The sequence below is a fragment of the Sciurus vulgaris genome (genome assembly GCF_902686455.1).
Source record: "Sciurus vulgaris genome assembly, chromosome: 4".
NCBI classification, from domain to species: domain Eukaryota; kingdom Metazoa; phylum Chordata; class Mammalia; order Rodentia; family Sciuridae; genus Sciurus; species Sciurus vulgaris.
The window spans coordinates 102867049-102889637 of NC_136464.1; the positions used below are offsets into that span (position 1 = coordinate 102867049).

Here is a 22589-nt window from a genome sequence, read left to right on the forward strand (position 1 = left end):
ATTCTCCCCTTAAATAAGGTATTCTTTTCCATGTTGCATGATCACAAGCTATCTACCATACCACATTTATGTGGATGGCACCTAAATATCAGTTATAATTAAACAATAAAGTATAGCAAGGGTAAACTAAGCAATAATAAGTGAAAAAAGGCACATGAGTACTGCACAGGTATTAGCCAAGAACCAAGAACACTAACTCAGCTTGAAGGGGCAGTAGGAGATGAGGCTTGAAAGGTAGGCAGGCCTCAATCCTGAAGAGCCTGGGGGAAGATTTAAAGAAACTGGAAGGAAAATCTGAGAGTGGTAGGGAATTATTGAAGAATTTCAAATAAGAGAGTGATAAGAGCAGATCTGCTTTTTTAAAAAAAGAAAATCCCTCAGGTGGGAATCTATTCATTCATTTATGCATTCAAAGTTCAAGTAAGTGTCGGCTCCTACGCTAACTCTATGCCTGTCACTGGGCTTGGCACAGTGCTAACCAGTATGAATCCAGTATGGTTTTGAAGGGAGGAAGAATAAAAAGCTAGAAAACCAGTTAGCCAACTACAATTATGATGTGAATGAGAAATAATAATGACCCAACCAAGGCTGTTGCAATGGGCATTGGGAAGCAAGGATCCATGTCCATCTTAGGGTCTCTTCTTGAGATAGTAATAAATGAGGATGTGAACCATCTGGAGGATTTTTTGAAATTTAGTTCATGGGGCTTGCTCCAAACTTTCTCATTCAGTGGGTTTGATGGGGGCTGAATTTGTATTCTACCAAATCTCTAACTGCTACTATTGCTCCTGGTTCAAGAGACCATACTTTGAGAACCAGTGTTCTACAGGAAGTGGAGGTGCTGACAGGGGCAGCAGGCAGTGGCAACATTCACCAGAACACAGACTCATGAGAAAAGTGAGCACCTCACAAATATCTGCAGAATAACATATATTTATAAACTGCACAAAAATGTCTAGGAATGATAGTTTCAAGTCATATCAGGTTTTACTGAGTTTGCTTCGGGCAACTCATTTTTTCTGTTTCTATATTCATCAAACAACATTCTGATCTCTTATCTGGTTTCTTAAGTAGATCTATCCACCAAGCCAAAATTTGCAGATGACTGATACTAGTAACTTTGCTAATTATGGTTTCTATCATAAATTAACAGATTAACATGCTACTCTAATCCCATCAAACCCAGCAATTTAAAATCTGTTTCACAGTGATTGTATATGAGAAGCTGGGAAATAGTTTCTAAATATGCAAAATCCTGTACCCTAAATTTTCCCTGTGGTGGTAGCTGCTATTAAATCAAGAATTATCGACAGCAGCACCTATAAAAGAAAGACATATACAACTCTGGCAATCCTGAGGTGCCTTCAAACTAAATGGGAACAAGGGTCCTAACATATGGAATCCCTTCACTTCCAGAGCATCCCCATCACTTGGGCAGTATTCTGGTTGTAAGGATCCTTATTCTACATTGTAAGGTCATATAATCATGTGCTTTATGATTGAAAACAACATGTAAGTATTTTTAGAAAGGAGTATACTTGGTCAGTCAATACTGATCTACTTAACTGAGCTCCACAAATTAGCAAATAAGTGATTAAGTAAACAGTAGTACTAATGCTGATGGTTAACATTACCAACTGCTAGATCGAGTCTTCACTGAGTCTCATTAAAGGATGCCTCAAATTGAGAAGCTAACTTTCTATAGATTGGAAGTAGCCCTGGCAAGAATGCTCATGTTAATACATACACACACACAATTTCAATTAATCAACATAAATTATGGATTTCTAGGCAATATCACACTCAGATTTCTGGATCAAATATTTCAATACCTTTAAGCACCAAACCAAGCAACAGAAACAAGACCACATAGACCTCCAGCATATCACAAGAAAGTTCTAGAATCAAGACATAATCATTTCAGTTGATAGCCTGCTTATAATAAAACTATTCCAAAATATTTACTTACAGAATTTTGAGGATTTAATTTCATTTTCATCCGTCGCATCATCTCAAAATCTCTTATAGTTCTGTAAAACATGTTTATCATTATTCGTTATGACAAAATTTTAAGAACTACATAATGAAAGAATTAACTTTCCAATATTAATGATAAAATTAAATATGATCTATAGTGCAAATGTAAAATCCAAATTTTGCTACAGTGTTAAAAGAGGTAAGACTATATAAATTAGTGTATCACTTCAATTTGTACCTTAAAAAGCATTATGCAGATATGCCTAAAAAGTACTAAAACTAGCAATGTTACAGAAAAAAGCATTAATCAGGAAACTTCAAATCACTACTTCTGCTACACCTTAAAAAGGCAAGAAACTAACACAATATTCCCCATAAAAGAATATTAACATAGATATTTAAGATTTCTATTCATAAAATTCCCCTAAAGGAATACTCTAGTTTGGCAATAATTCAGTACGTCTTTAATATTTGTAAAATATGAATTCTTCACTAGAATTGATTCCTATTTAACTATAAAATTATAAAGATATGTTTGCTGAAAATATTACCTATAGTCACATACAAGTGCAGAAAGAACACTGACAAGCACCAAAGCAAAGTACAATAAATTGGTTTTTGTTTGTTTGAGTTTTGGTTTTTTGGTTTTTTGCAGTACTGGTGATTGAACCCAAGAGTTTTCTACCCCTGAGATGCATATACATCCCCAGCTCATTTTATAAATTATTTGTTATTTTGAAACTGTCTAGTTTGCACTAAAATTGAGCAATTAAAAACATGTTTTAAATCTTTAAAACACATATTGTTTAATTTGAGACCAAGTCTCAGTAACTTGCCCTAGCTACCCTCTAACTTGCAATCCCCCTGCCTCAACCTCCCAAATAGCTCAGATTACAGGTGTGTGCCATACCCAGCTAAGTAGAATTAATTCTTAAATAACTGCCTAACACTCCCTCTCCAAAAACTCAATGTTTCACTGGAATTAAGAAGATTTAAGAAGTGATAAACATAAATCAAATTATAAAAGCAATGAGTTCCAAAACATGTTTATAATCCAAAACAGAAATCTGAGCTAACTATGAATGTGTTGGCATAGTCAAAAAAGGCAACTGAAATTTTAGATAGCATTAAACTAAAGAAAAGAGATGACTTGGCCCTCTTTTACAAACCACATGTGCCCCTTCCTGAAACCCTAGCTATTTGATCGCAGTCATATTTTGCCCCTCCACTAGTACTAGAAGAGTGCCAGTCAAAGGCAAGGACAAGGGCATGATGAAAGGACTGGGCAGGGAAGTCAGCAATGTAACAAAGGGACCCAACCAAACGGAAATACTTCAAAACACTGAGGCAGAGACACTCATAAAATCCACAAAATGCCAAACAGATTAATCCACCACATCTGTGAACCTCTTGTACTTAGACCAAAAGATGAGAAATGATGCTTTATGAGCTTATTATAAAACTAACACTATAGGTTAAAATAAATACTTTCAAGAGGCTTTGGAAACATTTTAAAATTACACACAAATGATGGGTTGCTAAAGACAATGGATTAATGACGGTGGACCACCTAAGTTGTCAAGATTAGTGCCTTAAGTCTACTGTATTCTTTCAAAGTAGGTCTCACAGTGAATATGTCTAGCTGAGTGGTCCACAGATCTAGTATTCCAACATATTCTTAATAGGTGACTTCTTAATTTTTTCATAGATTAAATCCTTTATAAAAAAACTAAATAAGATTTAACTAAGACACTAAATAACAGAAGAAAAACTAACCTTTTACAAAGTTTGTCAGATAGTTTCTCAAGGAACTGCATAACAGTCTCTAAAAACAAAATCCAAAGAAAACAGATTCAATTATAAGAAATAAAATGAACACATCTGCTGAAATTATAATATGATAATCATAATCTACATACAACTCCCTTAAAGTGATGATTTTCAAACCAAAGCAGGGTTGCTAACCTATGTTAGATATATAATAAAAATTTTTAGATAATAATAATCTCTGTTCTAATTAATCAGAAAAATAAACTGAACTAGCATAGTAAGTCAGGTGTGGTGGTGCATGCCTGTAATCCCAACAGTTTGGGAGGCTGAGGCAGGAGAATTGCAAGTTCAAAGCCAACTTAGCGAGACCCTGAGCAACTTAGCCAGAACCTGTCTCAAAATAAAAAATAAAAAGGGCTGGGGATGGTTCAGTGGTTAAGTGTTCCTGGGTTTAATCCCCAGCACAAAACAAACAAAAACCCTAGCATAGTAAGAATCCAAACCCTTAGGTTTTGCCTCAAAATTAAAAGTGCTAGTGAAAAGCTAAAGGAAAAAAATCCAAAATTTCAATGTCATTCTACCCATATGTATAAGAGAAAAAAAGTTAGTATCTTTGACATGTCTAATGTTTTCCTAAGTTTTAAAGAGAGAGCTAGACTGGTTTGTTCATAAAAAGTATTAGTATAGTTTTGAAATATGATTTTACTAAAAATTAAATTTAAAAAATCATGAATGTATGATTTAGTGAAAATTGACAAAAAATTAAATTTTAACTATTTTTATTTTTATAAACAAGTATTTAATAATCTATTCAGGATAATACCAAAATAAGATAGAGCAAAACTATAACATTAAAATTTTTAAGGTCTAAAAGAATTTTTAAGTCTATATTAAAATACTGTGCCCTTATAATTTATAAACCCATAAAAGTAATATAATAAAATTGCTATTATTTCCCACAAAAGGAAATGTTTTGCATGTATTTTTTCATTTGGCACTTTTTGCCACTGTGTATTTTAGTTTGCCACAAACATTGTTTTTATATGTTCCAGATGATCTTTTATATGGTTTTAAGTTTCTTGCCCTCTCTTCAATTTAAGTTATCTCCTTTCTGAGTGAAAAGGCTAAGGAAAGAATGGAGGTTAACCTAAACCACGAAGCTGCAGGGCTTCTTGCCACTGTCAATGCTTAACAAGTCTTGGATAGACTAATTCTGAAGACATAGCTTCATGTTCCATATTAGTGGTGTTAGGAATTACAGAAAGAAAAAGAAAATTGTTATGTACTCGAAAATGAAATCTCACTTTAGAATATCATACCAGCTACCATATAGGACTATTTACAAATAAATCAGAATATATACTTTTTTCCAATGTGTATTTTAATTGTAGGTGGACACAATACCTTTATTTTTATGTGGTGCTGAGGATCAAACCCAGGGCCTCACTCATACTAGTCACAACCCCAGCTCTGCTTTTTATATCTTGACAACCATATTTTACTAACATTTACCCACTTAATTTTTCTAGTTATAATAATCTGCCTTAAAGAATCTATCTGGAGCTGGGTGTGGCAACACATGCCTATAAACTCAGGAGGCTGAGGCAGAATTCCAAGTTCAAGACCAGGTAAAGCAACTTAGCAAGACCCTAAACAATTTTGCAAGACCTGTCTCAAAATAAAAAATAAAAAGGGCTGGAAGATTGGATGTGTAGTTCAGTGTAAACTACCACTGAGTTCAATCCCTGCTACCAAAAAAAAAAAATCTATCTGAAAAATTGTCACATTAAAAGAACTAAATTTGAAACTCCTAAATATAAACGTCTCACTCAATGCAGTTATTTCCTAATTCACCCATCACATGAATGTCCATCTTAACCTCATTTATCCCCTTCTCTGCCACCCTTCTCTCTGTGAAGACTCCCATCCCCTCACAGTGCATCTCCTTCATGAGATCTCAACAGCCACTTACACATCTGACAAACTTACTGACTCCTAAAGTCTATGGCACTGTTTTGTCTGTACTACTCATTTGGCAGTAAAACTCTGCCAACCTATATTATTAATGTTTATCTTTACATGTATATACATCTGGACTCAACAACTAAATTATAAATCCCTCAAGGATACAGGGTCACATCCTACCTATGTGACTGTATTCATACAATCTCACTCCAAAATACTGCCACACCAACCACTCAGTGAACAAGGTGATTTGTCAGCCTTGATACATGGCTGAGGTTTTGTAGCAGTTCTTCTGAGATCTAATCCATGGCCTTGAGCCAATGGCAGTCCCTAGTCCTATTCACACTTGATCAGCCCACAGCATTAGAGTCACTTCACTCCCTCTCCTTAAGACATTTCTTTTGCATGGCCTCCAGGAATAAATGCTCTAGGTACTTCCCTTCCCTTTCACTGATGTACTCCCTTGGCAACCTACATTCTCAAGACTTCAAATAAAGATTCAAATGCACGTCTCTAGCTCAGAACTCTCTCAACTCCATGTTTGGATATCTAACTTCCTACTCAACATTGCCACTTGAATACCAACTGGCATCTTAAACTTAACTTGAACCAAACCAAGGTCCTGGCCTTCCCATCTCAGTTAATAGTAACTCATTGTCTTTCCAGTTGCTTAAGTCAAAACCTTTGGATCTCTCACCAAAATATTCTATAGTCAGCAACCAGAGCAAAAGCAACTCAGAAAGTCAGGTGTCATTATGTCTTCTCTCATATGTGTAAGTTATAGAGGAAAAAAGAAAAGGAGTGGGGGTGTCTCATGAAAATCAAAGAGAGATCAGTAGAGGAAAGGGAACAGGGATGGAAAGGGGCAAGGGAGGAGAAAAGTGGTAGGGAGTGATACTGGCCTAATTATATTGTCATAATGGGTGCACATATGTGATAACAAATTCCACCATTTCAAACAACCATAATGTACCAATTAAAAAAAAAGTGGAAAGAGGGAAAAAAATATATTTAAACTCTGACCCCATCTTACCAGCTGCGCTTCTACTAACCTGATCAAGATGCATCATTTCTTACCATGATTATTGCAAAATAGCTTCCAAATGACCTTCTGTCACTCCCACCCTATTGCAGTCTTTTCTTGACATCAGCAGCACATGACTTATCACTAGATATATCTGCTCATTTCACTTGAGTTAAGGCCCCACTTCATGCTGCCCCTCCTCACCATGACCTCTGCTTTCATCTCTTTCCACTCTTCCCTTCCTCCACTCCACTTTGCCCTCTTTGCTTTTCCTCAAACACGTCAAGCACTTTTCTGTCTCAAAAGCTTAGTATTTGCTCATGCTTCTGCCCAGAACCTTCTCCCCATAGGATGACCAGAGTCTTTCCTGCACCCTCATCAGGCCTATGCCCACACATCATGTTCTCAGCAAGCACTTCTGGGTAACTCTATTGAAACTGCAATGCTGCTCCACACATTCACTCACATGCCTTTTACCCTCCCTTCCCTGACTCACTGTGTTCTTAATTGTCCTCCCTTCTAAGAATGCCAGATTCCCACACTGCTTTTACACTAACTGATTTCTAGTGCCTAGAATGTTATCTGACAAATAGTAGGCACTGAGTGAAAACTTCTTGAGTCAATGAATGAAAATAGAGCACAGGCTTTCAAAAGAAGCCTATGGAGACTAACTTTGTAGAGTATGTGTTTAGGTTTCAGTTCTGCGATGTTTTAGGAAAATACCCTAAACTTATATTCCTTATCTTTGGATAAGGATGCCTACTTCACAAGACTGTAGAGAAATTAAATGTGATAATGGCAGAGTAAGCACTGATAATAGTCTAATGTGATTTTTCCTAATTATATAAAAATAAAAATGAGTACTATAATCAAAGTGGTAATAACAGTGACTATAGAAAAGTACAAAATAAAAAAACACATATAATGCATGGCATGCATATAAATCTATTTAGGAGCTGAATTATATAAAACAAATTTTAACTGCTGGGCCAAGGGTGTAGCTCAGTGGTAGAGTAATTGCCTACCATGGTCACAGTCCTCAGTTCCATTCCCAGCCTTGCAATTAAAACATAAAGGTTTCAAGGACAAAGGAACTCAAGGAAAGTGATAAAGTTTAACAGGCTTCATGGAAGAGATGGATTTGGTGCTGAGCACTGAAAAACTGACAGCATGAGAAAGGCACCCAGGTCCAAATGAGTGTGACATGCATATAGCCACACAAAGAGCCTTAAACAGGTCAAGGGAAAAGAGTTATGTATGAAAGAGGGAAAAATAAGATTGGATAGATTTAAAAGAACTGTGGGGAAGACAGCAACATGCTTAAGAAAGAAGGGGTAAACAGAGAGAGAAAGAAAAATAGTATAGTTTGCTTCTAGTGCCTCCACCCATGAATGGCATATCCATCCAAATGCAGTATCTCCTCCTCCCTCTCACCCTGAACCAAGTCTTGTAACTCTGACCTCCAAAATTCACCTTGAATCTAAACAGCTGCACCATCTCACCCACCTAATCCTGACTCACTGCCTAAATCATAGCTATGATTTAATAAATGCCTTTGAAAAGACGTATTATATACATTTATATTATGATCATTGTATAACACTTTCTCTTAGATATAATTAATCATAAAGGATTCAACATAGCACAAGACAAGTTTAGTTTACTGTAAACCCAAGGATAGATGCTATCCTTCACCCCGCCTGGCACAAACCTTCCCATGCAGCACTCTTCTCTACAAAAGGTAGATTTGTGGGACTATGTGTTTTTATATGACTGACCTAGATTTAACCTTGACCTCAGTAAAAATATTGATCTTCCATCTTCTCATCCTGAATCTAACCAATTTGATTATGTCAAACATAGAAACTAGTTGAATTAGAATGAAAAGAATGCAAACTATCATCAAACAAAAATTTAGATGTGATTTACTCCCATTATATGCATGAAATGAATAACCTTGGCTGGACAGAATATATACCAAATTATTAGCTCTATCTGAAGATCATTCCTATTAAAAAATGTCAAAAATCTCAAATGGTTCTCTGAGTGTATTAAAAACAAAACACTTATTTGCATGTGCTTAAAATCAGAAGTTTGGGGCTGGGAATATAGATCAGTGGTAGAGCACCTGCCTAGCATGTGTAAGCCCTGGGATATATCATATATATCATATATATCAGAAGTTCGGTTTCATTAAAAACCCATCTTGTCCTTAAAAGGTGGATAAATAGGCTTACCTGGCTTTTGAGCTATTGTTCCTTGGAGAGCCCTGTGGGAAAATGTAGAATAGCCTACTAACTTTGCCAGAAGGTCTCTGTTGCTTAGCAATTCTTCTAAATATTTCAATTGACTGGCATTGGGATAAAGAAAAATCTTATAAGCAGCTTCTCGAACCTATATTTAAAAAGTACAAGATATAAAAATTCTTGACATAAATCCTATGCAACAATAACATAGTCCCAGTCTCACTACTTTATCTATAATCATCACTTTCAAAAGTAAATACTTATTTATACAAGGTAAATAAAACTTTCAGAGTAATAAAACAGTAGGGAACACGTCAGCATACTTGACTGGAGCTAGCTAGGGTCTGGTGGGACAAACTTTTACCCAACGCTATATCTCTATACATAAAGCATCTTTAACCAGGTAAAGACTTCATGCAATTAGAATCTCAGCAGTCTAGAAGGTCAGTCATTGTTGTTATCACCTTCTTAAAAGAAGGAATTTTTTTAAGCCAGACTCGGAGGCTGAGGCAAGAGGATCATAAATTCAAAGCCAGCCTCAGCAATTTAGCAAGGCACTAAGCAACTCTATGAGAACCTGTCTCTAAATAAAATACAAAAAAGTGCAGGGGATGTTGCTCAGTAGTTAAGTGCTCCTGAGTTCAATCCCCAGTATCAAAAAAAAAAAAAAAAAGGAAATTTTTGATGAGACATGAAAAATTAAATAATTTTCATTATTCAAGGCATTTATGAAATTAATGATCCTGTAAGTTAAATGTTTAAAACTTAGTAACACAAAGATTTTTAAGGACATTATTATATTCCCATTGAATTTTGGGTTAAAACGGCAGCAATACACAATTGTCTACTGTGTCTAGATGGGACCTAACCAATAAAGAAAATGAAAAATACATACCAAGTCATCTGGTGCTTCTGCATGTAGACCATCGACTATCACGTGATCCCCATCACGTGCGAAGTTATGGCGAATGTGGTCTGGTAAGAGATGCTTCTCAATCTTGTTAGGAAAGTTGGTTCCCATGAGAAATTTATTACTCAAATCCAAGATTTTAACATTAAGGTCCACTGCTCTTTTACGCTACATGTGGGAGAAGTAAAAGTTATTTAAAGGCATTTTAAATTAACATTTCACAATTAATTTAATAGATAATCTATAAAGGTAGGAAATCGACATATATCATGCCAATACAGGACATTTAATATGTTGACGTTGATTAATTATTTAAGATACCAAGCCAGGCACAATGGCGCATGCCTCTAATCCCAGAGGCTCAGGAGGCTAAGGCAAGAGGATCATTAGTTCAAGGCACTAAGCAACTGAGTGAGACCCTGTCTCTAAATATAATACAAAATAAGGCAGGAGATGTGGCTCAGTGGTTGAGTGCCCCTGAGTTCAATTCCTAGTACCAAATAATAATAATAATAATAAAACCAGTAAAAAAATTCTTTGGTTTTATGTTCCTATATTTTAAGAGTTATACAACTTCCAGAGTTCTATTTTATGTCTAATCCAATTATGTAACCTATGCTTGAAATTAATAATGTGAAAAAATACAGAATCTTCCTCTGTCCCTCACTCCCCCAAAAAAAAACCCTTCCTTAAGTGAACCAGAGAAGAGAGAGCTGGTTAACTCTGTTCAATGGGTACTTACAAAGTGCTTTTGGACTAAGAAAAACTTAAGTATTTGAAGGGCAGATCCAGAAATTATATTTGATCTTAAAAGATTAGACTATAGGGCAGAGAGAAAGGGAAGTAATAGAGGGTTTTATAGAACAGTGATGAACACACACAAGGGGGAAGCCCACTTCAAAAGTTCTGATTTTGATACTCTTGAGCGGCTGCAGAACAACAGTAATAAAGCCATTAGAAGTAGACTGAAGCCTCACATAGCAGAACAGTGTTCACAACTCCGTGAAAATGCACCCAACACCTGGCACATGGACCTGTGTACCTGCCAGGACCTCAGCTTCTCAGTGATGAGGATGTAAAACAGAAGTTTTATTTTACAGTCACAGCTTTATAACACACCATCTCCTAAGAAAATGTGCATTATCAAAGGAGTTGCCACAAATGTTTTCAGATGAAATAGAAACTACAGACTGCATGACTGATGTGACCCTACATATGTACAATTAGAAAAATGAGATATTACTCTCCATTTATGTATTTTTGATTTATCAAAATGTGTAAACGCATTCTATTGTCATGCACAACTAATTAAAACAAATTTTAAAAATTTTTTTAAAAAATTAAAAGAAAAAGAAATATAAGCTACAGTTCACAATAATTAGTCAAGTCTCCTGGAGGACAAGGTATGGATTCCCAGTTATTTGTACCTGGAAAACCAGATAAGCTTCTGGACTGGGCTCACAAAGGGGTATCAAGTCAATCATCTGCAGATCTTTCTGGGAAAGGGGTCAATAGCTACTATTATATTCTAAAATGTATTATACCTTTAAAAAGTTATTACTCAGTACTAATTGTTCTAAAAGTTAAATATATAAGCTGTAGATGTATGCTTGATAAGAAGTTGAAAAAATTAACTATGTAATAATAACTCAAAGTTTTCAATATAGAAAATTCAAACTTCATGAGAAACATAAGTTTTCAGGACTCCAATGTCTTTTGGCCCAGATTTCTCTTTTCCTGTTTTGTTTCTGATATGGCCGTGTATCACCACCTAATGGTAACTAGTAGAATAACTAAAAAAATTGAACAATGTTTAGAAACTACCATGTAGTACAAAAATTTTCCCTAAAGCTTTCACTATGAAAAAATTAAAATGTGATAAAATTAATAATTTCAAATAAATTTTATCACCTGGTAAAATACCTGGAAAAATAAAAACTGAGTTCACTTTCTGATTTCAACAATCTGCTAGACATACCTTTTCTTCATTTGCTGACAATTAAATGTGCAATACTTTAAAATCTCTAAAAAGTATATGAATTTGTTAATAAGTGACTGTTAAAAATATGCTTATATTCACTTTATTCACGAAATCTTAAAAATTAAACAAAACTGTTAGACACAGAGGTCTATATCAATAGTCCTGGCTACTTAGGAGGCTAAGCCAGGAGGATCACTTGAGCCCAGGAATTGGGGATCAGTCTGGGTAACATAACAAGACTCCATCTCAAAGGGAAAAAAAAAAAGCCTGTAAAGAATACAGGACTTTATATTTGTAGATTATGTTGGTGAGTTTACTTCAAGCTCTCTCTTCTAAAACATGTAACATGTCTTCTTTGTACCCTGTCCTAGTGGGGCACCTTTGAAAACAGGCATAGAAGTTAGAATTTAGCAGATTTACTTTTCTTGCATCTTTAATACTGAAGGGGTCCCCAAGAGGTTAGTTACTAGAAAAGAGTACTATACTTTAAGGACACGTTAGATAAAGTAGCAATGTGTACACTACTGAAACAACACATAGCATGTGTCAACAAACTTTAAAAAGGATTTTTTATTAGGATTAATTAAAATATTACACTATTCATGTAGATCTCTGCTAGCAATGTTCCTTTTGAAGATATCAGAAGGAATCCTGATATCAAATTCAATTAATGTTAGCTAGGATTACAATGATTCATGTCTCAGTGATTTGATATTTCACTACGTCCAAAACTGTTATGCATTAAAAATCATGATGTATGCTCTGTCGTTGATAATCCTATAATTTACATAAGTGATGTAATAATAATAACAGTAACAACTTCAATAAAAGGCAGATAAATGCCTATATGTGATAAGGATAAATGCCATATGAGTGAAACAAGTACAATGAGTTCAGATGAATACAAAACTCCACCTGGGGAACTGATAAAGGCTGCACAGACCACCTGTCCTGAAGATGAATCTCCAGGGGGGATTTTAGCCAGGCAAACCTAGCAAGGAGGAGGGCATACACAACATACATATAGGGAAGACGCAGGTGTGGTGAGCTGCAACGGAGCACATAGAGAGGTGTGAACTCTGTTACATAGAGATGTGAACTCTTTTTCACTAGAAAAAGGGAAGCACTGAGAGGTTCTGAGCATGAGAATAAGTAAAATCAAATTCATGCTTTAAGAAAATGATTCTTAATGCTCAGAGAGAGGTTAGACAGAGCAGCAGTTTGCCTGCAGGAGTCTGAATGACTTTACATAATAGCCTCCCACACCCTCTAGTTCACCAGTGTCTTCATCAATAAAACAAGAATAATAGTACCATTTTCAAAGTTATCAGGACGATATGATGAGAAACATATGCTTTAATATAGCAAAGCTCAGGTGATATAAATTATAACGACTATTAGGAAGACAAAGGCTCTTTAGGACAGTGCAGCCATCTGGTCAAGGTGATTTGACTTGGTTACTAATTAAGATATGAGAGTACTAGAAAGAGAAAATATGCAAATTGCCTCTGAAACTTTCTTTCGAGTGAATCAGAGAATATGGTATGTATCACTAGTATAAAACAGTACTAATAAATAACTGGTCTGGAAAGGGGCAAAAATGTTCACTTAAAGCAATATGAATTTATAGTAGAGCCCATTGACCTTGTGACCTCATGGGAAAGCACATCCCAGCTCAGGATCAGACCAGTAGTCAGGTGCCAAATCCCTGAAGCCACATAAAAACACCAGACGGGTGAGTGGACCCACTAATATTCAAGCCCAGAGCCTATTGAAATGACAGTATTTATCGTATAAGATATACAATCATCCCTCAACACCCACAAAGCATAGGTTCCAAGACACACCCTTTCCCTCCACAGACACCAAACTCCACAAGTGCTCAAGTCCTTTATCTAAAATGGTATATAGTATTTGCATAGAGCCTATGTATACTTTTCCATGTACTTTAAATTATCTCTGTGACTTGCAACATCTATACAATGTAAATGCCATGTAAGTAGTTACACACTGTGTTTTTTTTTTGGGGGGGGGGAAATAATGAAAAGGAAAAAAGTTATACATGTCAGTATAGATGCAATTATTTTTCAGAATATTTTCCATCTGCAGTTGGTTAAATCCAGATGTGGAACCCATGAATATGGACACTAGTGGTATATTCTCAAGACTGATATTTACTTTCAAAGATATACTGATAAACTAATCCGTCCCAAGGTAAATGGCTTAATTATACTACATTTATTTGGAGAAACAGTGTTATCTTTTAAAATGCAGCACTCAGTTTCTTAAGATGTCATGTTCTAGAAAGAGCAGTGGCCAGGAGAAGTCCTGGGAACTAAGGAAGAGAATGTGAAAAAATCACTTCATCCTGTTTCCACATCTGTAAAACAAGAGGTCTGGACAATGTATCAGGCCCTTCATCCTAGTGTAAACACTGTATGACCTACAATTATTGCTGTCAGAACAAAAGTGTGTGGATCTGTCAAAAACATGGACAATGTGAATAAATGCACTTAAAGTTATCCCCTGTACTTTCAACTATCAATGATGTAGCCTATTTGCTTGCAGATCTTCACTGATATTGCCCATCTTACCCTAATTCCATGACATCTCAAGCATCCCAACTGTCTCAAGCCATTTGTAATTGTGATAGTCCAGCTTCCAGAGAGCACTACATTCAAACACAGCCTATGGGAGAATTCCATAACAAAGACCTGAGCATTTTTGTATATGAAAATTCAAGCACTCTATAAGGACTACTACAACAAAGATGTCAACTATAAATGCTAGTAAAACAAGAGGGATCAAAAACAGAAAAGATTTACCTTTTCTTCATCTAGATGGATTCCGCTGATTTCAAAATCAAACATAAACAGTTCGGCCACTCGCCTAATATAAAAGAGCCCAGATTAATAAAATTTATTAACAAAAATCAGTGCTGTTTTTTTTCTTTTTAAAACTTATTGCCAAAAGTTGTTTCAACACTCATTTAAGCATATACACAATTTGTCTGTTTTAAACGAGGAACTTAATACCTCAGAAGTCAGACAAAACATCTAGTTGACTGATAATTATCATTAGCTTGTCAGGTAAGAGCTTATTCAGAGAGTGTGAACCTGTTAAAATCACCATCATAATTACTTATTTCAACTTCATCCAAATCCTAATAATTAAAAACATAAACCAGTTTATACTTGGATGATTTTTCAAAGGCCCCTTGCATGAGATTTTCAGTTTTTCTTCCAACTAGTAGCAACTACTTCGAATACTCAATTCTTTGATGCTGTGCCGGAAGCCCAGTTTCTTGGCTAAGGAAAACCGTTTTCTTTCTTTTTAATCCTGATTTATGTTTGAAACTCATTTCAATTGTAATACCTTTTTCTGTCAACAAAATATTTTTTAATTTTTTTTCTGGAGATAGGCTAACCAAATATTTGATATATTCTTCTGGCTTTCTTTGACTTTCCAAAATGGATGTATTTATCTTCCTGATTACTGTGTCTGACACATTTTAAATAAACAGAATTCAAGTTCCTCTGAAATTCTGAAAATAATGTAGTCATTTATATTCTTTCTTAAATAATGTAGAGCGCTTCACTCAAGCCCCCAAACTGGCCTCACCATCTCACCTTACTCCTCTCCCTTGCTAAACAGTCCACCTAATATAGCCCTCTCTCTTTAAGTTATTTTCTGTTTTAACAAGAGAAAAGAAAGATAGCAGGGGGTGATTAACTGGTAATGATAATTCATCATATCAATTTATTCTATTATATATTATACTTTATTATAAAAATGTATGAGAAAATTAAAGTCACTAATCCTACCAAAGATAACTTTACAATATTAAAACTCATATATTTCTTTCCAATCTACTTTGTGTGTGTGTGTGTGTGTTTTCTTTTTTGAAACTGGGGATCAAACACAGGGCTTTGCAAATGTGAGGCAAGCACCTTGCCACTGAGCTAACATCCCAGCCCTAATCTACTTTCATTATGCTATATTATTTATTTAGAATAATTGAGACCCAAATATATATTTTTTGTATTTGGCTTTTTTCTTGTAAAATTAAAAAACAAAAAATGAAATTATGTCATTTGCAGAAAAAAGGACAGAACTTCAGAGGATCATGCTAAGCAAAATAAGCCAAGGGTCATATGTTTTCTCTCATATGTGGAAGCTAGAGGGGAAAAAAAAGAAAAAAGGGGGTGAGATCTCATGAAAATAGGAGGGAGGCCAGTAGAGTAGAAGAAGATGAAGGGGAGATAAGAGGGTAGGGAAAGGAAAGATTCTGGAGAATGAAATTGACAAAATTATGTTACGTACATGTATGGACAAGTCACAATGAATCCCACTATTATGTATAATTTTAGTGTACTAATAAAAAACTTAAAAAATACATGACAAACATGAATATATCTCCCTATTTTTAAACATTCTTCAAAACCATAACAAAATCTGTGTTATGTTCTGTTATATGGACTAAAAATACTTCCCATTTTTTCTACTCCTGTAAATCACACTACAATTTAAAAAAAAAAAAAAAGCCTAAGTACACCTCTTCATCCTTGTTTGTTTCCTTAGGATAAATTCCAAAAAATTAAATTGATCAAAAATATACACACTGACATATATTACCATATTGTCCTTCCTAAAGACTTATCAGTTTACATTTAACTAGACAGGGGTCCCTTCTATCTCAAACCATCATTACCACGATTCTTATCCTGTTTCAAGTTTGTTAACTGATGGGTTCTTTGCTTTATTCTACCTTCTTTAATGGTGGCAGATCCCATTTTTTTGGATGCCATGTACTGAACACAGGACTTACATGAATTATTTCATTTAAACTTTCTTATAATCCTGTGAAATACCTTTTTATCCCTGTCCTAGGAAGGAGAAAACCAAGGCTTAGAGAACTGCTGAGTCAATACTGGACCCTGGCGGTCTAATCCCATAGCCGTATGTCCAGGATCTAGACACTTTTTACCATGACATACTGGCATAAGTTTAATAGACATCTGTTGCTATCCCTTATTTTGTGAAATGAGAGTCTCACAAGAAGAATTCTTTGCTCATTTTTCTATAAAACAGTTTGCTTTCTATCCGCAAGTAATTTGTGAGGTCTCGACATAATTAAATGCATTAATCCTTTGTCTTGTAATTAACATCTGTCTAATGTGTATTTTAACTTCGAATGCAGTCTGCCACACCAAATTTGCAATTTTTATGTAATTAAATCCATCAGTCTTCTTTCTTTAGCATTGTGCCAAGAAAGACCTTCCACATCACAAGATTAACAATGCTTTTGTGATTTCTTTTAAAATTTTTAAAATCCTTAATCAACTATTTTTTTCCCCAAAATAAGCTTATCCATTTGCTAGAAACCAAGTTTTTCATTACTAGTGTGCAATGGCACCTCTATCATATACCAAATATAGCTTTACATGTGTCTGAGATTTCTTCTACTTTTCATTGATCTAATTGCCTAGTCTGGCTTACATATAAGGCTCTTCTAAGTAATTTTTTCTACCTATGCTTGCCTATTTATTCTCTATGACTTCAAAATAATTTAAGTAACAACAACAATAACAAAGTCTCTTTTAGATATAAACGGAGAGCACTAAACTTACAGGTCAGTAGAGAACACTATTAAACTTCCTTTCTGGGGAGAAAATCTGTTAATGAGTTCAGTTAGAGTTAATATAAACTAGAAGAGCTTTTGTTTTGTTTCTGTTCTGTTGGATAAATCCCACTGTTAAATCCATTCATTTAAGAACCTATATGTCCAAGAATTTGGAAAAAAGAAATTGAGGGTATCCCAGAACTTAGGAAACAAGGGATTAAGAGAGCCCTGGAGAACCTGATTCTACAAAATTTAAGAGGGATTATCAGATTAAAATATTTCAATTCAGTGGAATATGCAGATTTTTATCAGTTCAACGTTTTGAACAAATGTAGCCAACAGTAAGAGATTCCAAAGGATTAACATGTGTGGGGACCATCTGTGTCCATGTGAGCTTAATGATAAATCACCTGCATGATGACAGTCATGGAAGTAGGGAGAAAAATGACAGTTGCACACACCTCTGAACCAAAGCCGCCTAGAAGAAGAGGAGCCAGAGTGTTGGAGCACACATGTTCTCAAGGTCTTGAGGATCTGGTCTCCCTGGGTGGATACATCCAAGATTTCTCTCCACTACTTTGAGATTCACAATGTGAACTGTCAACTGCAGTCACCTGCCATGCCACAGAGCACCAGAACCTCTTCTCCTATAGTGGTGCTATAGTCCTTCACCTGGGGACCAGCTTTCCCCTTTCCCCCTGGTCCTACCAGCCTTTGGTCTCCACTACTCAACTCTCAGCCTCTATGGGAACACCTTTGAGATGCCATTCATGAGAGATCATTCCACGTGTGTCTTTCTGTGTCTGACTTATTTCACTCAACACAATATCCTCCAGGTATATCCACGTTGCCATAAATGACATATTTCATGCTTTTCTGTGACTAATATTTAGCAGTTTTTATATTATATACATAACATGTTTGTCGTATCTACATTACATATTATTTGCAGTGTTGAAAAAAAAAAAAAAACCTTTCTTCCTTCTTACCTAAGAACACAGTATATTTCTCCCAGTCATTTCTCATACTGGGGAGCAGGGAGGGGTCCATGACATGCACATGTGCCAAGTTCAGGTTCTGAACACACCTTGGGAGTTAATTCCAAAGTAAATTATAGCTTTTGGTGCTTTTGTAACTGGGGTTTCCCCTCCATTATATTGTCTGGAAAGTGAGTTTTCTATGTTGTTTGCATATAAAATATATGGTTTTGGAAAACCCCAAGTTAAACAGGATTCTTTGTGGTTGGGCTTCTCAGAGACTCTAAAGTACTAAAATTCTCCAAGGGGGGAACAAATAGTAACATGTCAGATTCCCAAGCTTATGGACCCAGGGGACCCTTCTGAGAAAACTTCTGAATATCTCATAGAATTAATATTTCATGGAATGAATTTATTAAGATAATGAACTACTCAGCTCAAATAATTTTTTCTATATATTTATTAACTTATGACAAGACACTTTGTTAAATCAACAAATCTCTGTTTTAGTCATTATCTTATACTTTACACATGGTTCTAAGATATAGTTCTTTCTGGGTGCCAGTCAGCACATTTGATTGATATGCAAGTGTCATGATATTCCATTAATTATTACTTCAAATTCTAGCTTTCTCCCACTTCCAAAGCTTTTCCTTTTTAAACTACTGATATTCCATGTAGCTTATTCTTTCAAATGTACTTTGCATATAAGATGGTCTGCTACTCCACAATCGAACATGTCAATCCATAGTAAAAATCAGATTGAATAACCTTATTAATACTTTCAGTAACAATGAAGTTACCATATGAGTATAAATCTGGCACCATTAACAGGCATTCAAGTTTTACTTGTTTTGCTAATGAAGGCAATATAATGCTGAAGCCTAAAATTCTGCTGAAACCAACTAGTCTGACAACACAGCAAGCTTTACTAATATACCAAGCTATCAGGATCAATATTATACTGAAACCAATTAGTCTGACAACACAGTTAGCTTTACTAATATACCAAACTTTACTAGTATACTAGCTTTACTAGTATACCAAGCTGTCAGGATCAATGAAGTAAAACAAGGTCAGGTACCTGAATACCTGCCAGTCAGGTGAAAATAAGCCACCAAATGCTGAGCCTCATTGTGCTACTCATATTACATGATACTCACACATTGCATGAATAGCAAGACTCCATTACCAACTGGTCCCTGTGGAATGGGGCTTCAGCTGGGAGTCAAAGCAACATAAAGACAGACAATGAGAGAGAAGCAGGAGAAAGAAAAACTTGGTAGCCAAAGGAAATAAGTGTCCCGTAAATAAAACATAGAACAGATCCAAATAGGTGAGAAAAAAAATCTGTGCACTGTGATTGCAAATATGAGAAAATAAACGACAAACCCTATTACACTTATTTTACAAACAAATGGGACCAAAAAAATGAGATAGTCAAGGTCATATATCAAATATTCTTATGTAATGACTTCGAAATTAGGCCTTTAAATTCAGATCTATTAATTTGGGGTGTGTGTGTGTGTGTGTGTTTTGTTTTTGGTAATACTGATGATTGAACCCAGAGGCACACTACCACTGAGTTATATTCTCTTTTTTCTTTTGAGACAGAATATAACTAAGCTGCCCACAGTGGCTTCAAATTTGTGATCCTCCTGCCTCAGTCTCCCAAGTAGCTGAGATTACAGGCAGATGCTATACATTTAGCTAATAAAGTAATCTAATTAACCAAAGCAAATCATTTAAAAGATCTTGGTATCTATCCAGTAAATAAATCAATTTGATAATATCAACCAATGGTATCAATTATGGAACTTTAAGCATAAAGGCCAGTACAAATTATCAAGTGTTCATTCATTGGTGAAATGCCTACTACATGTTGCCTCTGTGAAAAAAATTTAGTGAGTTAAAGTAATGATAAACAAATGGATAAGATACATGGAAATTACAAGAGCAATGAAGAAAAATAAAGCAAGATACAAGGATGGGGCCTGACCTGGTAAGAACAGGAGATATCATTTGAGTGGAGTCTTACAAACACTGCAGGAATCACTGGAGATATATGGGGAGGAACATTCCAGATCCAGGGGGCTATATGTACAGAGAATACTCCAAAGGGGGAGTCTCTCAGCCTTATCACTAAAGTCACATGCAAAGGAATGAGTACCTGGTTTCTACATCAAGGGAATCCATAAGCTTTTTATCAGAGAGTAATTTCTGCAAACTTTGATATAATTCCACATTTGTGTTCAACCTAGAAAAAATTACAAACAAAAAAAAATCAATGATTTTGTTAAACTTATTTTTTACTCTACATAAAAAAAAAAAGTAGTAGTATCAGATCATAACATATTTATGCCCAGAGGTCAAAAATAGATTTAGTTTTGGGTTTTGTTTTATTTTTCCTCTCCTTTATTTGGACCAGGAATTGGTCCTTATTAGAATCAGAATTGTATAATATAGAACAGGTAGTCTGTGAGGCAAAATGTCAAAGGTATTAACTGTTCTGCAATGTAAAAGAGTAAGTTTAAATCCATAGTCAGTGGTTAGGGTGCAAAAAGCACAGGAAAGAGGCAACGGGAGGAATGGTCACGCCTGTTTTTTAATAAGAGGACAGGAGTGAGGATGGGCAGGAGGCTTAACGAACAGGTTTTCCAGTGCTGAACTCAGCACCTTGAACCTGAACTACCTGTATTCACCTGGATGGGAGTAGTAGACCCACACTGAGAAGGAGAGCACAGGACCTAAGCTTTGCTGCCACATCCAGATGTGTATCTATCCCTACCTTGGGCAAATTATTTAAAGGTTGCTATAAGGATTAAAGGAGATCATGTGTGTACCTGAGCACACTCCTCATACTAATGAACCACTGCCCACGTAGTTAGCCTGCCCTTAGCCAAAGCTCAGGAGGAAAAAGCCCACCATCTAAGCACTGGTCTTATCCTAACCCACAGTACTACTATCAGGCCACCAATCCTTCTCTATGTGCCACAAAGCCCTGACATTCTCAGGAATAAATATGAGCTGGGTCTAGATAACAATCTGCTCCTGAGTAGTGGATTCTTAGGGAGGGACAAAATTATAAAAACCAACTAAGAATAGGAAAGACAATAGAATGAATCAGAAATAACTTTCCTATGTTCATATATGAATACACCACCAATGAAACTCCACATCACATATAACCACAAAAAATGGGATCCTAAATTAGAATTCTCGAAGTTATACTCCATGTATGTATAATATGTCAAACTACACTCTACTGCCATGTATCTAAAAAGAACAAATTTTAAAAGAAGAAGAAAAAAAAAAAAAGTCACCCATCAATTAATTCCTTCTCAGAGACTCAAGGCTGTTCCAGTTCCTCAGGCAATTCAAAATCAAAGATTAGCTGGGGGGCTGGGGATATAGCTCAGTTGGTAGAGTGTTTGCCTCGCAAGCACAAGGCCCTGGGTTCAATCCCCAGTACCGAAAAAAAAAAAAAGTATGCCTATAATCACAGCTGCTTAGGAGGCTGAGGCAGGAGGACAGCCAGTTCAAAGCCAGCCTCAGCAACTTAGCAAGGCCCTAAGCAACTCAGTGAGACCCTATCATTAAATAAAATATTAAAGAGGGCTAGGGATGTGGCTCAGTGTTTAAGTACCCTTGGGCTCAATTCCCAGTACCAAAAAAAAAAAAAAAAAAAAAAAAAAAAAAAAAAATCAAAGAACTGAACTTCTTTATATAAATTCTAGGTTTTCTTTTGCCCCCATGCTTATGGATCTTCCCAAACACCAAGTGACTGCCAATTAAAAGGTGCTCAGCAGGAGGGCACCCTCTCATTGCCTATTTCCAGAAGTCAGGGAGAAAGTGTGGTGCTCATATGCTGAGGGCCTGCTCAGCCACCAGTCACTGCATCTAAAGAAGAGCAGTTTCAAGGTGGCCTGCTCTGCATCCCCTTCAAAAGTCTCCCATCCTGTTAATGTCAGAATATACTGAGATGAAGTTAATAGTTCACATTTGCTATTAATTCTGAACAACTACATCAAATTTTAGGCTTTTCCCCCCACTACCAGAAAATAAATTCCACACATGCATATCATCCTGATTTTTCAAACATCAACTTAAGAAATT

At 35.6% G+C, this 22589-nt stretch overlaps 1 protein-coding gene across 4 annotated transcripts in view; it reads right to left on the reverse strand.

Annotated features, from left to right (window-relative positions):
* The window catches only part of MIPEP (mitochondrial intermediate peptidase), a 164474-nt gene that overhangs the window by 134121 nt on the left and 7764 nt on the right, over positions 1–22589 (reverse strand). For all 4 annotated transcript variants that reach the window (XR_013763660.1, XM_079138846.1, XM_079138847.1 and 1 more), the window contains exons 4-9: positions 20644–20730; positions 14699–14762; positions 9878–10060; positions 8974–9130; positions 3754–3802; positions 1970–2030 (exon numbers count right to left, since the gene is read on the reverse strand). Coding sequence is in view for 3 of the 4 variants with exons in the window: in XM_079138846.1 (XP_078994972.1) it covers positions 1970–2030; positions 3754–3802; positions 8974–9130; positions 9878–10060; positions 14699–14762; positions 20644–20730 (601 nt within the window). In the remaining variant the exon portion in view is untranslated. The remainder of the gene's footprint in view (positions 1–1969; positions 2031–3753; positions 3803–8973; positions 9131–9877; positions 10061–14698; positions 14763–20643; positions 20731–22589) is intronic.